The sequence below is a fragment of the Mytilus californianus genome, unplaced genomic scaffold, assembly GCF_021869535.1.
Source record: "Mytilus californianus isolate M0D057914Y unplaced genomic scaffold, xbMytCali1.0.p SCAF_9, whole genome shotgun sequence".
Classification (NCBI taxonomy): Eukaryota; Metazoa; Mollusca; class Bivalvia; order Mytilida; family Mytilidae; genus Mytilus; species Mytilus californianus.
Genome location: NW_026262745.1, coordinates 96,478,256 through 96,495,707, shown reverse-complemented (window position 1 = coordinate 96,495,707; position 17,452 = coordinate 96,478,256). Strand labels below are relative to the sequence as shown.

The 17,452-nt window shown below is 32.4% G+C and overlaps 1 protein-coding gene across 1 annotated transcript; it reads left to right on the top strand.

Annotated features, from left to right (window-relative positions):
- Window positions 1-1,481: 1,481 nt before the first annotated feature.
- LOC127714064 (leucine-rich repeat-containing protein 74A-like) lies at window positions 1,482-15,517 on the top strand. The gene is made up of 8 exons (XM_052220012.1): window positions 1,482-1,562; window positions 7,717-7,766; window positions 8,801-8,882; window positions 9,353-9,633; window positions 12,938-13,027; window positions 13,500-13,766; window positions 14,439-14,524; window positions 15,050-15,517. Exons 2-8 carry the CDS (start codon window positions 7,761-7,763, stop codon window positions 15,222-15,224), a joined length of 987 nt encoding a protein of 328 aa, XP_052075972.1. The 5' UTR covers window positions 1,482-1,562; window positions 7,717-7,760; the 3' UTR covers window positions 15,225-15,517.
- The last annotated feature ends 1,935 nt before the right edge of the window (window positions 15,518-17,452 follow it).

Sequence of the window (17,452 nt, the reverse complement as noted above, 5' to 3'; positions counted from 1 at the left end):
AGAACAATAATGGCCTAGGGAGTGCGATGTTAGTCTAGAAAAAGCGATGGTAGTCATGACCAGACGATGTTGGCATGGACAGGGCGATGTTGATTTGGACAATACGATGCTGGTCAAAACAGGGCGATGTTGGCCAAGCTCTGACAAGGGTAATGTTAGTCAAATCAGGGCGATGTTTGCCTTGATATGGTATTAGGAGCAATGATAGTCAAAACGGGTGACGTTGGCTAGCTTGGGCGAGGGTCATGTTGGCATAGCTATGTCGAGTAAGATGAGGGTAAAGACAGTGTCCTCTCCTTTCAACTTTTTTGTTTATGATTGGCCGTTCCCTCCGATTTTTGAGGTATTCGTATTGTTGAATCTTTAGTTTTTCATTGTTTATATGATTTTATCGATTAATGTTTGTTTTCGTCTTTTTCATTTTTTGGCATTGTCTTACCTGCTTCGAAATTATGTTTCTCATTGCTCCTGGGTATCATTTCATTTCTATTTTATCATTTCAAAACGTAACAAGTGAGAAATATGACAGTTATTTTTTCATTCGTTCTATTGGTCGATGTTTTCTTACGTTTGATTTTGTCAGCGTAAATGTACGTCGGTCCCCCTTTTTTATTTACTGTATGCTGGATTTTTGTCAATTTGTTTTGCACATTTAAAAATATTCCTGAAAAAATTATCATGTAGGATTGGATAATTGCTTCAGAGAAAATTGTTTGAGCTTCAATTGTCTGATATGTAACTCTTGTTTGCCCTATACGGTTAAGGGATAGAGGTGGTCTGGATTGGGTGTATAGAATACAGAATAATCGAAAAAAACGAAAAGAACAGAGAAACCTAGTCAGAACGGTAAAGAAAGGAAAAAAATAACCCCAAATTTTAGAGAATACAGAGGCGAATACACCAAATCCATCACCTAAAGCCTTCTTTTTCCGGTCTATAGTACAATGATATATTTATAATTAGATGGTATTAAATTTAACTGTAATAAAATGTGGTTGTTCTTGTTATGTTTAGCACACGAGTTCACCCTAGTTTCCAATGGGAATTGTGTTGTTCAGTTTACGGGTTTTTTTACGTGTTATGTAGGCTGTTGTTTGTCTGTTCGTGCGTTTTCTTTTGACCATGACGTTGTATGTTTTTCTTCATGCACCTTATGATTTGTGATTATTTCCATGGATATCTTCTCCTTTTATCTATTTTTTTTTTATATCATATGAAAGATATTACACCGCATAGTCCTTTTACTAAGTGAACGATTATTTAACTTCAAGGGGCGGGGGGTTATGGTTTTTTCCTTAAAAGAATATTCTGACCCCCAATTTGAAGAGGAAAAAATGGTGTGGTCAAGTAGATGACAAAAAAAAACCATCTGAATCCAGATTTTGCCTATACCTTAAAGTGTTAAAATTTGAAGAAAAAAAAAATGCGTTGAAAAACTAAAAAAAAATAATCAATTGTATATTTTCAGAACCTTACAAAGAATGATATCGGTAGAGAAGCATTGATATTACTTGAAGAAGCTTTGGATAAAAATCTAAAGTTACTGGAACTAAATTTATCAGGTACATATTTCAAGTTGAATTTTAGATACGGGAACAATCACTTCAAGATTAACAAACTTTTTCTAGATTTTATTCATGTGTAAACTGTACCGATTAACTAACAAACGGAATAAAAGTACGGAAAACTTATGTGAAGTCTGTGAGTCACGGGCTCTGTTAAAATATCAAAAACATAGAAAAATGTGTTTAATCCTTATCATTATCAACCTAAGCATTTGTTATTTTTTTCTTTCAACATCAACTTTCTTGGAAACCCAGGATTCAATTCATGTGGATTGCGCATGAATATATCAAAGTGAAATCGACATAGTGTTACAAAAGTAGTTTCTGCAATAATTGTCTACCAAGGGAAAAACCAATGGACCAATCACACCGAAGTGTTTGGAGATACGCAAATCATATAAGACAAATTGTATATTACCATGATTAGATAAAAGTGCAATACATTAAATGTATTCGTAAAATAGAAAGACAAGAAACCAAACAAAAACAAAATTATTATAATCCAGAGTTATTAAAAAAAGTCAGGGGCCAGTTTCACGAAGCTTTCTTAGGACTAAGACATGTCTTAGGATGGTCTTACGACATTTCTTAGTCCTAAGTGGGTTTCACAAAGTGGTCCTAAATTAGGACATCTCTTAAAGTTGGTCATAAAGTTAGGACTACACGAGAGGTGTCTTATGATGGTCTTAGGATAGTTATAAGTTTATTTATATAAATAACGCTCATTTTATATATTAATTTAGAAAATTATCTTATTATTAGCTAATTATCTATTCTCCTTTTCCTGCTTATAACTACATGTAAATCTTTATAGGTTGACGAATTATAATGATTTGTCAACCATGAACATTCGATGTATTGATATCAAGAATGCACGATCTTTCCCTTTAACCTTATTATAACGGATACAGTAACAAATTGAATTGAACTCACTTGTACAAAAAAAGATGTCATCATTTTATTTCTTTTTTTTTCTTTTCTCAATTTTGTATTTAAAGTTTCATATGTATATCGGTGTATTATTTATAGATTATTTTTAAATAAATAAATTACACTTATTTTTTATATTAACTTTGCAAATTATCTAATTATATTAATCAATACGTTTAGTAATTTATGGGAAAGACATCCTACATTTACTTGTACGACTTTGCCAACCGCAGAGCTATAGAAAAACAGTACATTAACGGGTGTTACACGGACTCTTTTTAGTTAGAATATAGCAAAGTACTCTCGACCAATGAAATTGTAGAATTGGATGCCTCTTAATTGTGAAGAATGAATGTAAATCATGTTCTTAGTAAGGGATTATCCTATTATTTGGGTCTATTTTCAGTTCAAAACAAAGAGTTTCTATAAATGAGTTACAACTGCCCCGAAGCACATTTATCAGGTTGAAAGGATTTATCACACAGTGATTGAAACTGACTAAAAGTTGAATTGTGAAACAAAAAAAAATCTCAAAACAATTTTAAGTTTACTGGTGCAGTAAAATTGGTACCGTGAATTTTATTATGAAAAAAAATTATAACTTCAAATTACTATAAAATTAAACAATACCAAAGTAATGCAAAAAAAAAAAGAAAAAATAATCTTTCAGATAAAAAATAACCTAAATCTTTAGCTTTCCAAAACTTTGATTACTTGATCAGCGGTTGGGGAGAATAGTTATTTCCAATACATGTATTCCGAAAAAAAAACAGAAATTTAATTTTGAACATATTAAAAACTTTTAAGGGCATTATTTTTGAACATTTCCCTGACATAATGAAACAGTATTTGATATGTAAAAAGCCGGACCAAATTATTGGCTGTGAAATAAAATTTAGTTGTAACTCAAATGTATTAATTGATTTAAACTGTAAATAAAAAAGGATAATTCCTCACTAAAATATTACATGATTTACATTCATACTCACAATCAGGAAACATACAATTCCTACCTTTTCTTTCTACTGTTGTGTCACCTAATATCTATAACGCATTTAAAAAAAAAAAAAATTCCCAAATGATAAGAAAGTCCTCACATCACTAAAACTTATCCATAAATGACATGCCGAAAAAGGAAGTCATGCATCAATTATAAACATTGCACTGACAATGAAACTAATTTTTTAATAAAACCAATCAAGAGATCATTTGAGCCTTGAGCACTTTACAATATTCTAAGTTTGTAAGAGAATGATAATCCCTTTCATCATGATAAGTACTCGCTAACGCTCGTACTTATTCATGAAGAAAGGGATTATCATTCTCTTACATATACTTGTTACACGGACACTTTTTATGAATAGATTCACTCGTGCATGATCAGTGAGTTCATGGGCACTTTAACTTTCAATTAGATTTGAACTTTTTGGTTCACCGACATATTTCCTGTCTTTTTATTAAACAAAATATTTACGTTAGCATCAATATCTTTTTTCAAACATTTTCAGTAAAATACTATTCATATCAGTACACTAAGGGATTAGACATTTAACTTCAAAAAGGGGGGGGGGGGGGGGGTATGGTTTTCTCCTAAAAAAAGATATTTTGATCCCAAATTTTATGAGAAAAAATTTACTATGGTCAAGCAGATGACAAATTAATGTTCTGCATGATTCCTGATACCGTATAGTGCTAATTTAAACAAAAATATTTGGGTGATGGCGTTGAAAAGTAAAAAGTAAATATACTCAGAAAAGAACCGCCCCATTTATGAAGCGAAATAATCGGTCAATAAATGTTTTCTTCGATATATGGACATGAATAGTATTTTGGACAATGCTGAAAGTAAAGAAATGATGATACCGACGTTCATATTTCAATAAAAAAAGACAGGAAATAAGTAAATAAAAATCAAATCTTATCAAAAGTTGTACGACTTTGCCCCCCGCAGAGCTATAGAAAAACAGTACATTAACGGGTGTTACACGGACTCTTTTTAGATGATACACGGACTCTTTTTAGTTGTTACACGGACACTTTTTATGAATAGATTCACTCGTGCATGATCAGTGAGTTCATGGGCACTTTAACTTTTAATTAGATTTGAACTTTTTGGTTCACCGACATATTTCCTGTCTTTTTATTAAACAAAATATTTACGTTAGCATCAATATCTTTTTTCAAACATTTTCAGTAAAATACTATTCATATCAGTACACTAAGGGATTAGACATTTAACTTCAAAAAGAGGGGGGGGGGGTATGGTTTTCTCCTAAAAAAAAGATATTTTGATCCCAAATTTTATGAGAAAAAATTTACTATGGTCAAGCAGATGACAAATTAATGTTCTGCATGATTCCTGATTTTCCGAATACCGTATAGTGCTAATTTATACAAAAATATTTGGGTGATGGCGTTGAAAAGTAAATAGTTAATATACTCAGAAAAGAACATACCGCCCCATTTATGAAGCAAAATAATCGGTCAACAAATGTTTTCTTCGATATATGGACATGAATAGTATTTTGGACAGTGCTGAAAGTAAAGAAATGATGATACCGACGTTCATATTTCAATAAAAAAAGACAGGAAATAAGTAAATAAAAATCAAATCTTATCAAAAGATAAAATCCCTATCAACTCACCAATGCACGATTGATCCTATAAAAAAAAAAGTGTTCGTGTAATACACGTCCAAATAAGCAGCAAATCTAGAAGAAAATCATTCAACTTATGTCATCAATTTTGGACGGTAAGCTGCGATTGGACTATATAGTAACACGTGTTTAATCCCGATCAACACTTGCAGATCTAGAGACGAGCATGAATTTAAAAAAAAATCAAAGTATATGCCTGAATATATATAATATTATAAATAAGACAAAATCCATTTTTTCATAACATTTCATTCACTAATGAAGTAGGAAATTCATTCTTTTGATACATTTATATTGTTATTGAATTTATATATACATATATATCAGTTGCGGATCCAGCCATTTTAAAAAAGAGGGTTCCCAATCCAGGACAAAACAGGGGGGGGGGGGTCCAACTATATGTCCCCATTTAAATGTATTGATCGTTCAAAAAAGGGGTGTTACAACCCCCGGGACCCCCACCACTGAATATTGAATTCATGTATTTGGCAACAAACGTGCGATTTTTACGATTTTATTAAAGGGGAAATGGGGGGATGGAATGGCACATTCTGCATTTTTTCATCAAAATAAAGATCACAGCCTGTTTATTTCAAATTAAATTAGGCCCCCTCCCCGCTTTCCGTTTCATCCATAAAAATCAAACGTTAGCTTACTAACCACTAAAATATTTCTTTAATATATTACTTTTTTACGAAGTTGCATTTTAAAAAGTCTTAAATGTGTACAACATTCATCTTTTACTTGATATGGTTCTTTTTTATCAAATTATTAGATTCCTGATTTTTTTCTTGTAAAAAACTCTCGGTTGAAGGGAAATGAAAAAAAAAAGTGTGTTTATACTATAACTTACATTTACTGCTTTATGGCTATCTAAGTTTCTCAAATGTTTAGTCTTGCAAAATGTATTATTACTTTCTTGAAACGTCGTACAAGTCAGATACAAAACAAAAGTAACAAAAAAACAGGCCGGAAACAACCTGCCGTATAGTTTTTCTGCACTTGTAGTCAGGTCAAGGTCCTCGGCTATCGCCTCGGACCTTGACCTGACTACTCGTGCAGAAAAACTATCCGGCAACGGTTGTTACCGGCCTGTTTCTTTGTTACCTTTGTATTGTATCTAATACATAAAATCCCTATCAACTCACCAATGCACGATTGATCCTATAAAAAAAAGTGTTCGTGTAATACACGTCCAAATAAGCAGCAAATCTAGAAGAAAATCATTCAACTTATGTCATCAATTTTGGACGGTAAGCTGCGATTGGACCATATAGTAACACGTGTTTAATCCCGATCAACACTTGCAGATCTAGAGACGAGCATGAATTTAAAAAAAAAAATCAAAGTATATGCCTGAATATATATAATATTAAAACAAAATCCATTTTTTCATAACATTTCATTCACTAATGAAGTAGGAAATTCATTTTTTTGATACATTTATATTGTTATTGAATTTATATATACATATATATCAGTTGCGGATCCAGCCATTTTAAAAAAGGGGGTTCTCAATCCAGGACAAAACAGGGGAGGGGGTCCAACTATATGTCCCCATTTAAATGTATTGATCGTTCAAAAAAGGGGTGTTACAACCCCCGGGACCCCCACCACTGAATATTGAATTCATGTATTTGGCAACAAACGTGCGATTTTTACGATTTTTTTAAAGGGGGAATGGAGGGATGGAATGGCACATTCTGCATTTTTTCATCAAAATAAAGATCACAGCCTGTTTATTTTAAATTAAATTAGGCCCCCCTCCCCGCTTTCCGTTTCATCCATAAAAACCAAACGTTAGCTTACTTACCACTAAAATATTTCTTTAATATATTACTTTTTTACGAAGTTGCATTTTATAAAGTCTTAAATGTGTACAACATTCATCTTTTACTTGATATGGTTCTTTTTTTATCAAATTATTAGATTCCTGATTTTTTTCTTGAAAAAAACTCTCGGTTGAAGCGAAATGAAAAAAAAAAGTGTGTTTATACTATAACTTACATTTACTGCTTTATGGCTATCTAAGTTTCTCAAATGTTTAGTCTTGCAAAATGTATTATTACTTTCTTGAAACGTCGTACAAGTCAGATACAAAACAAAAGTAACAAAAAAACAGGCCGGAAACAACCTGCCGTATAGTTTTTCTGCACTTGCAGTCAGGTCAAGGTCCTCGGCTATCGCCTCGGACCTTGACCTGACTACTCGTGCAGAAAAACTATCCGGCAACGGTTGTTACCGGCCTGTTTCTTTGTTACCTTTGTATTGTATCTAATACATAAATTTTCCATAAATCCATGTTAAAATTTGAAAATTTAAAGAACTTGCGACATGTTTATGATATCTTTGCTAGAATAATCCTAAGACAGCTTCGAGGCGAAGTCTGAGATATGTCATACGATAGTCATAAGAGGATCATAAGACATGTCCTAAGATATATCTTATGACAGGTCTTAGGATAGCTCCGTGAAACCGGCCCCTTATATATAAAATTTAATTAATTTATCCGACTAACAAACGAAACTTTAATTATTTTTAATCTTCTATTTTTTTCTTTACAGATAACAATATTAATGGCAGTGATTGCGATATAATTAGACAGATAATGGAGGTAACAATTACTACATGTATAATTAAATATTGACACGAGTTTACAACATTCGGCACACCTCGGCAGATCTAACAGGGTAGCGGAATCTGCCGAGGTTTGCCGATTGGAGTTTAAAGTTCATAAACACTCTAGCAATAAAAAAATCAGAAAAGGGAGGGGTGAATTGTATACTATTGTATATTTGTCCATTCTTGCCAGGGGAATATACAAACAGTTTGTAAACGTAACAATATTCTTTAAATTATAATTTTAGGTGGGTCTCCCTTTTGTACTTAAGTTGTTATTTTTTTCTCGTCCTGTTTATGTATAAAATATTGGACACTGGACGTTAAGCAATCCTAAATCCATAAACTATTGTTTTAAAATTAAGTTGCTTAATAAATAAAAAAGTTTACTAGTTGCTTGCAACCATGGCATTTGGACTCATATGGTTAGTTGTCTCATTGCAATTATACCATTTCCCCCTTATTTTTGAATAATAAAAGACAAAATAAGATAAAACGAAATCGGCTCAACTATACTGGGTGCATGGACACAAGTCTAAGTCAAAGACACAAAGTCACTCTTTTACCTTAACTATTTTGCAAACTAATCTTCTACAAAGATTCGGGATGCGGGAAAACTTGGATAAAAATTAAAAAAAACGGGATTTGGGAAATGAGCACCATCGTGTAACCCTCCCCTCCCCCTTTCCCGCTCATAAGAGTATGCAAATCTGATAGTTCTAAAATTTACAAATCTTGTCATTAAAAGCCATTTCCAGTTGGTTTATATACCAAATGCAGTCAAGAAAGAGTTATTTGTTTTATTTTTTTTACGTCTATTTTAAGAAGCAGAGTCGAGTGTTGGTGTGGCTCTGTTAAACTTTCCAATTATTTGATGATTTCTGTTAGTATATAATGTGATTTTGACATCATTTTCAATTTGCTTGATAAATTAAGGTGCGCAATCTTGGCAGCTTTGTTTTTTTTTTTGATAATTCAAAAAGTATCTACCATGTATAGCAATGATATTTATTTATTTTTTATGTTTAGGGCGACAATATGTTACAGATATTAAATCTAAGTAACAACAGAATTTGCAACGTAGGCGGACAACACATTGCAAGAGGATTAGGTAAGACGACCATCTTCGCTATCCGTGATTATGATCCGGCCACGCCTCTTCACGTGAAGAGGAGGGACCGGATCGTAACCCTTGACTACCAAAATGTAGACAGTACTGCTGTAATCATTCAAAATATAAAGTTAAAAATATAAATAATTCTGCAATATCATTTCTAAGAATAGCACTTAATGTACTTGTTTGAAAAAAGAAACATTCTAACCATGAACATTATGAAAACGAATAAATAATTCTAAAATTTTGTTGAAACACAATATATTGTTTATCTAGTTAAACAATGATTTTTTTGGGGGTGGGGGAGGATTCACATGCATTCGACTTTTACTTATTGCTTGATATGAAATCATTTAAGTATATAATACATGTACCACGTTTGTTGATACACTACATTTGAACATAGTGTAGTACACTTAAGACTGTATAAAATGGAATAATCTACCAATGTTTCTTTGTTTTCACAGTGAAAAACGACAGGCTAAAAGTGCTGAATCTAAGTTGGAACAGAATAACAGGAAATGGAGCAGCTGCAATTGGCTATGCTTTGGCTAAAAACAGTGACCTTCAAGTTCTGAATATATCCTGGAACGGGTTTGAACATGGCGGTGCACACGCTTTAGCTCATGGCTTGAGCCAAAACACGTGTTTAAAGGAATTGGATATTAGTTCAAATAGAATCGGCCAATCAGGAGTGGCAAAATTGATGAAAGGTGTAAAAGAAAACACGACCCTCGAAGCTCTGAAGGTAATTTTTTGACAACCTTTGATTATGTCGTTTTCGCTGATTCTGGATGGGGTCTCTTCATTTCTATATTCTTTTTGTATGCCATTTTGTCTCTAATCTTTATCTTTTGCCCGTTATATTCTGTTCTTTTTATTTTAGCTTCCAACTATTCTCTATATTCTTTATTTTTTTGGTATTTTTATCTATAATAATTCTTTTTTTTGCCTTTAATTCTGTTTTTTTTCTCTCTCCCATCGTTCCCTATTCTGTAAAACCTATCCAGACCCTTATTTCTGTATCAATATTTCACTAAATATATGCAGAAGTTACTGCATTCTATATGTTATATATTAGCACGCCTTTTACGAATTAACTTATTTAATTCACGAAAAGCGTAACACCGCGCTTATTTCAACTTGCTATTAACTCACCGCAAACAAAGTTTTGCGGGAATGAACCTCTCCGTCTGTCCGCCTGTCTGTTTTTCCATTTACCTTGTAATCGCAACATCCTTCGAACTTCTAAATTGATATAAATGAAACTTTACACAGCTGTAGAACATTACAACTGAATATACTAGTTATCAAGGGGAGATAACTGAATGTACAGAATTCAGTATATAACAGCTCCTGTTCGTAGTTATCACACTCTCTGATCTATAATTCTATTATTATTTTATGATCTTTCAAGGATGCCTTTTGATGTCTTGATATGTTTTGTTTGATTGTATCGTTGATTTGTCGTCTCACTGACGTATACAAGGGTCTATGTAGGGTTTACAGAAAAGAAAATTAAGGGCCATCACTACAGTGAAAGGGTCGAATAAATAAAAAATAGAGAAAAATAATGCCAAAAATACGTCAATACATAACATACCTCTGTGTATTCCTTCGTTTATTACGCTGGAAATAAATCCCAAGCGAAAGTGTGTCAGATAATTTTTACACAAATGTATTTCTTTAGACAGACAGGAGTACACTGCCGGAAAAGATTCACTGTAACAACAATCACATGTTATTCTGTTAATTTTTAAATAAAAATCTTATTTATCCTATACTTATAGAAAATTATGGTATAATTGTACCCTTTGATAAAACTCATTTGTACATATATCTATTCATTAAATTTGAAGAATTGTCTTAGCCGTGTGATATAACTTTTGTTATTATATACTTAGTAGTAAATACAGATAAATTGTATGTGTAATACAATCATTGGCAAGAGTGCTGTATCAGCCACCCGTGATGATATCGATATCAGCACGGTTGCAAAGGCTTTATCACACCTTTAATATGTATGACGTCACGTCATCGATTGCAGTCACTGTTGCAAAGGCTTTATCAAACCCCTAATCTGTATGACGTCATGTCAAACCTATAATCTGTATGACGTCATTTCAAACCTCCTTACCTGTATGACGTCATGTCACATAAAAAACATCTACGTGAGGTATATGTATATAATAAAGTGTATATGATATGGCTTTTTCAATATCACACACCGTATCAACCCTCAACCAATATAATCCCTCGAGCAGAGCTCTTGGGATTATATTGGTGTCTCGGGTTGATACGGATGTGATATTGAAAAAGCCATATGATATTCTCTATTTACCAACTGCTTCCGGTATATATCAACTGCTTCTGGTTTATATCAACTGCTTCCGGTTAATATCGCATGCCTTTCTTTAACGGTATCGCAAAGCATTTCGAAGTCATTCTGCAAACTCTGGAAAATAAACCTCAGTGGTACATTTTAGTGAAAAACATAACTAAGTAGTATAAAAAACGAATAGTAGGAGACAGGAAAGTAAATCATTAAAAATGCAAAACAAATAATTGATTAAATGAATTTTATAAAGTTTGGAAAAGTTTTCTTGTCTGTATGGCTTCTGCTGAAGTGTATGATAAAAAGAACATAACATGTCATTTTTCGTATCAGACTCCTTATCAGCCCATGGTCAAAATCATCCCTCGAGCCTGTCGGCTCTCATGCTGATATCATGACCTAGGGCTGATAAGGGGTCTGATATGAAAAATGCCATGTTATAATCTATATTTATACACTGATTGTATATATGTATTTCTCTAATTCTTCGTCAATTTATCCCTTTTTACACCCATTGTATAAAAAAAATTTAATCAACGTGTGGTTCGTTTGATCTCAGTTCTTCATTGGTTAAAATCCGATTATGACGTCGAATTTTCTAGCTTTCCTCTGAATTTCCTATTGTGACGGCATGAAAAAAGGCGACCATGCCTGATGACGTCACATAGAAAGAACACATCTTTTTGCAGATCATTCGAAAAGAAGGAATACATTTGCCTGCGTATTGTTTGAAAATCATTAGAGAAACAGATTCCACCACCAAATCTCGTGTAATACAATATTAATCCACTATCAACAGTTAAATTTTTAAATATTAAAAACGCTCGGCGAGCCTCGCGTTTTAAATTTGAAAATTTAACTGTCTCGAGTGGATAAATATCGTATCACACTCGATGCAGTGGTAGAATCTATATATATGTATACATATATATATATATATATATATATATATATATATATATATATATATATATATATATATATCTTCGTGCATGACAACATTTTCACTTCTTTCTTACTTGTGCTAAATGTGATTGCACGCCGTATTCATTTAATAATTATTCAGTATATGAGATATATCTTAAATAATGAATAAATATACATAGGGCGTGCCTTGATTTAATAAAAGTAGTTGGAATTCGTTTTATAATGAAGAATGCAAAGATAAGAACACTCATTTTGTTTTGATAAACGGAGGAGCAGGACAAAAAGCTTGCCTTTTCTTAAAAAGATACTTATTAGGTGGACAGAGTTTTCATCTGTTCATATTTCTTTGCCTACCAACGTTCTTCTTTGGTTTTAAATCTGATACTAAACAACCGGTTTTTAAAAAAAATAATTTCCGTTTCAAAAATCACAAACAATTACGAATTAAGAATCAATTAATTATACAAGGCTATTCGATGAGCCGACATGCCTTAAAATTAGACAATTGCACGCAACCATTTTGGGAGTCATTCTCCATCTTAGATCGTAAAATAGCAGAAGACGATATGTCCAGATTGTTATGAAATAAGCAAATTTTGAGGGATGAATGAAGTGTCACCTAGCGTTTTTTTTAACTTATTTTTTATTTGCGAAAGGAAAATATCTTCAAGAATTTTATGATCTTGTACAAAATTTTTACTTGAAAAAAAGAATAAACCAAATTTAATATAACGTTACTTAGATGACTACTGCATTAATAAGTATGTTTTATGCTTGTTTTATTTAACAGATCGCTGACAACCCTATCAAAACATGTAGCACATTAATGGTCTTGTTGATAGTGGAAAAACACGAAAAGATATCCTTCTTGGATTTTGGCGTAAGTTTTTAATATGTAGAATATAGAAATATAATTGAAAACCAGAACAGTATGTAAAAGTCATAACCACAAAGTTAAAAAAAAAATAAGCACAAACGACAGTAATAGATTTGAATTAAAGCAAAATTTAATCATCAAAGGTCTTTGTCAAAGGATTATAATTGTTGTAAACAGAGATAAAAAATGGTTAGAAATCAATTAACAAATGACTGAGTGAGGACAAAAAGAAAATCGATTTTGCTAAGGCGAGTCACATATTAAATAAAACAAACAAAGCAACAAAAAACAACATAACAAAAGCATAATTCATAGATCTTCCATTAAAAAAAAAAACAACAACAAAACAAAAAACATAAAAATATCCAATAAAAACATTATATTTTTTTTCCATTTTCATCTGTTTCATTTTCCATCTGTTTAAACTGTATTTGTGTGAGTATGTACAATAATTTTTTAATTTTTTTCTTCTCAGAGTCAACCAGTGACTGAAGAGTTTGAACAGAAAGTTTCAAAAATCAGAAAAGACAAAAAACTGGTGGTCAAATACGGTAAAATTATCCGTGATACGAAAGCTAAGAAAATAGATGGGGATGACACAATGTATATCAGCGGAGATCCACTACTGGTTCTACTGGAATTCACCAGGATGAAGAAAATACATATATTGGACATGTTCCGAGCATTCGACCTAGATGACAGCCATTCTATAACATGGGAGGAATTCAGGCAGGGCATCGAGGTTGGTCAATACTATCTCTAAGATACACTTCTGACAAACTCACTTTTAAAAACACGAAACAATGGCCGCATCGAGCGGCTACGAGACGACGTTGCTGCTGTTTGGGAATTATTATGCTTGTGCCTACTACCTATCAGATTGTATTGTACTTTATAAATACGTACTGTAAGAAGGAGCTATTTTTTTAAAAGAAAATAATAGGTTTGCTAACTCCACTCAACCTTATTCTTGTTACAAGTTTAACCTATCTAAAACGTAAGCAGTGTTTTGCCGTATCATACACTACGTTAAAATGAAGCATCAGTTAGTGATCGGGTCTTGCATACCCATACTGTTATTGTACAACTTCTCCTGTCCGGGTGATGTTTAAAACTAAATATCCACACTGCAATTTGACATTTTCTCCTGTTCCCAACTATTTCATTCTAGCCACATCTAAATTCTCTCGCGATAGAAAGCCAAAGAAACAAATAACTAAGCGTAGCAACATATGAAAATGAATAGTCAATTCGAAAAAAATTCCTCCCCGTCCCCCAGAATATAAGACGGTCGTCCCCTAAGTATCTGCATATACAAACACGTACTCCTTGAGTGGAAAAAGAACTTAAAAAGGGGATCTGATATTTTATTTGTCTTTGTTATTTTGATCTATAAGTTTTTCATGTTTTGCAGCAAAACAAGTTACCAATAAGACCCTCCAACATAGACAAGCTAGTACAGAGTATTGATATGGATATGGATGGACAGGTAGACTTCAGGTTGGTCAATTCTAAGATAAGTTCAGAACTCGTTTTAGGGTCTGGTGTCATGTTTTCATTTCTGTATAAAATTTGCTAGGTCATTTTTTATATATTCATTATTTTTTTCCATTATTCTGTTTTCTTTATTTTTTTCCATTTTTTTTCTCTATTCTTTATATTTTTGGCCTAATATTCTCTATTCTGTGATTCCTCATCTAGACCCACTTTTATACCCATTGCGGTAAAATAAATTTTAACTCCAGAATTGCTACAAGGCACAGCACAATCTTTTCTTGGGGTAGAAAATCCTTAGTAATTCTAACAGCTCAAAGTTTTGTTTTTCGGCGATATAGCATCTTTGTGCTAAGGCGATGTAAAGCAATCAACAATCAATCAATCAAGGTTGAAAACAGTGAATTTATAGATATGACAATACAAGGAAAATGACGACGTTAGTATACGTCTAGACTTGTCACAGGGAAAAAAATCAAAAGCAAACAATTCTTTGGGGTCCATTAAAATGACATTTCTTTTTTCTTTCAGTGAACTGGTTATTTCCCAGAAAGCACATAAAAGAAAAGTAGAGAAATTGACAGCCAGCGGAGAGGATGTTTTCAATAAAAGTGCAATTGGAATTGTAAACGAACGACTAAGGAAGTGGTTCGATGATCATCATTTCGTTTTGAAAGATAAATCGTTCACTGAGGCCGTTTCCTAAAATGTATACATTATATTTAAATGGGTATACATGAAATAGTCATACATGTACATCAAATGCTGATTCAATCCATTATCGTCCATATGTATACAGGGGCGGATCCATCCATTTTTAAAAGGGGTTTCAACCCAGGATAAAAGGGGGTTCCAACCATATGTCTCCATTCAAATTCATTGATCGTCAACAAAAGGGGGGGTTCCAAACCCCCCGAAACCTCCCCCAACCCCCCTTTGGATCCGCAACTGTGTATAGGATGAGATTCATACGTCGACATAGTATTCTTACAAAGACAATGGTGCTATTGAATTCATATTTGATAAATATCTGAAAAGTATTTATTATATTTCAGTATGTATGTTTCTTTATTAAAAAAAAATATAATATAATTGTGTGCTTTTCAATACCACAGACTACTTGCCTGTCAATATATAGTTTCAAAGACTCTTTCCCTTGTCAATAGCTTTGCAATCATATTTCCCAACCTTTATATATTTATTTTTTCATTGGACAAAAATTATGTCATTAAAGGGAAAATTCGCGATTTTTTACTTTTCATCTTATTATGTTCATAATACCATAAAAAACATATTTACCAAGTTTTATCTGGATATGAACACTAATAAAGAAGAAAATTGGGAATTAATAATTTAATTTATTCCAACTTCCTGACTTATGTGACGTAGTTTAAGTCTTTTTGCATGCCGGGAGTGAATAAATCTCGATGTAAGTCTTGTTCGTTAATCATCTAATAACGCGATTTAAAGCGCATCGACGACTTTTGGCGTAGCTATTAACCAACTAATAATTAAGAAAGTAAAGTGATCCGCCGTGCAACTTTCAAAATTAAAGTGTACAATTTATATTTAAAGGATTTCTGATATGATTATAGTAATAAAAGTAAATCATACAATAGAATATATTTTCATGAATTTTTTTTCCGACGGATATTTTGAACAAATATATATAACTGATATTGTTTTACAAATGCATGTTTGTATTCTCACCTGAAGGCTTTTACTTCAGTCGAGTACTGTGTAAATACAATGTGTATTGTACTGTGACACTAAGTGACCACCTGTTGAATGCGTGGTTAAATTCAAGGTAATTAAAAGATTAGCATTCTGTAATTCTATTCTTTTGATCTTCACTCGGTGAATTTTAGCCAACACGGTTCACCGTTACGGGTGTGAACAACATTTCGTATGAATGATAAAAACATTAATTATTTGGGGAGGAATATGGTGGCAAAATACCTGAATCGCCGTTATATACATGTATATCTTTTATATTTTGCGTAAGCTTAATTTTAAAATAGATAGGTGAGTATTTTGTTGTAACATCGAAATTCTGAATTACTTTCAATTAAATAATTTTACAAATAAAAATGGCCCACGAAAACGAGCGTATAAACCAAACACTGTACTTACTTTTTCAAATTATCGTGGGTATTAACCGTGAATATTTCAATGTTTAGAGAAAATTATCGCGGTTACATGATTAATATAGCTTGGTCCGTCCACAGCGATCTACATTTACCTAATCGGGAATGCCCTTATTAAAATATTTTAAAATCTCACAACGTATACATACTTTAGCTATTTGACCAACGATGTTTAAAAAAAATAACAGAATCAATCTAACGTCAACTTTCCTTTTTTGAATGGAGACAGACCGGAGGAATCAATTTTTTCAATGTGCTTTATATCTTGTACCTTTGCAAGACTTATCATTCATTCATAAACCCACTTTATACCAGAGACATATATGTCAGTCTTAACTGACAAGAATACACCTAAAGCGGACAAGCAGTATTTTCTTTAAGTTTCTGTGATTTAATACCAAGAAAGAAAAAAATCCCGAAATTAATTTGATACTTTGATACTCAATATTTTTCCTGGAAAATATTCATATCCTCGTTTGGTCTGAAAATAAGATAAGAATTTGGTATACAGAACATGCAGAAGTGTGAATGTCATAAAACCTTGTTATATCAGAAACCATTATAAATGTGAACCTGTATACGCAAGACCTCATGGGACGTCACCTAACCACATACAGGTAATATACAAGTAGCTCTGTTATACCCGGAAATGTCAAGGTAAATCACTACCGATACAGAATGTACCAATGCAAAGAAAATTCTGATGATTGTGAAGCATGACCATTCATGATTTTAGAGGAGTCTTAGGTGGAAATTGCCGGTACGATTTAAATTCTGACTTTATTTT

Excerpts from the sequence above, each read along its gene's own strand:
- LOC127714064 (XM_052220012.1), top strand. Across the intron at positions 8,883-9,352 it reads ACACATTGCAAGAGGATTAG|TGAAAAACGACAGGCTAAAA; the intron begins GTAAGACGACCA and ends TTGTTTTCACAG. Across the intron at positions 14,525-15,049 it reads GATGGACAGGTAGACTTCAG|TGAACTGGTTATTTCCCAGA; the intron begins GTTGGTCAATTC and ends TTTTTCTTTCAG.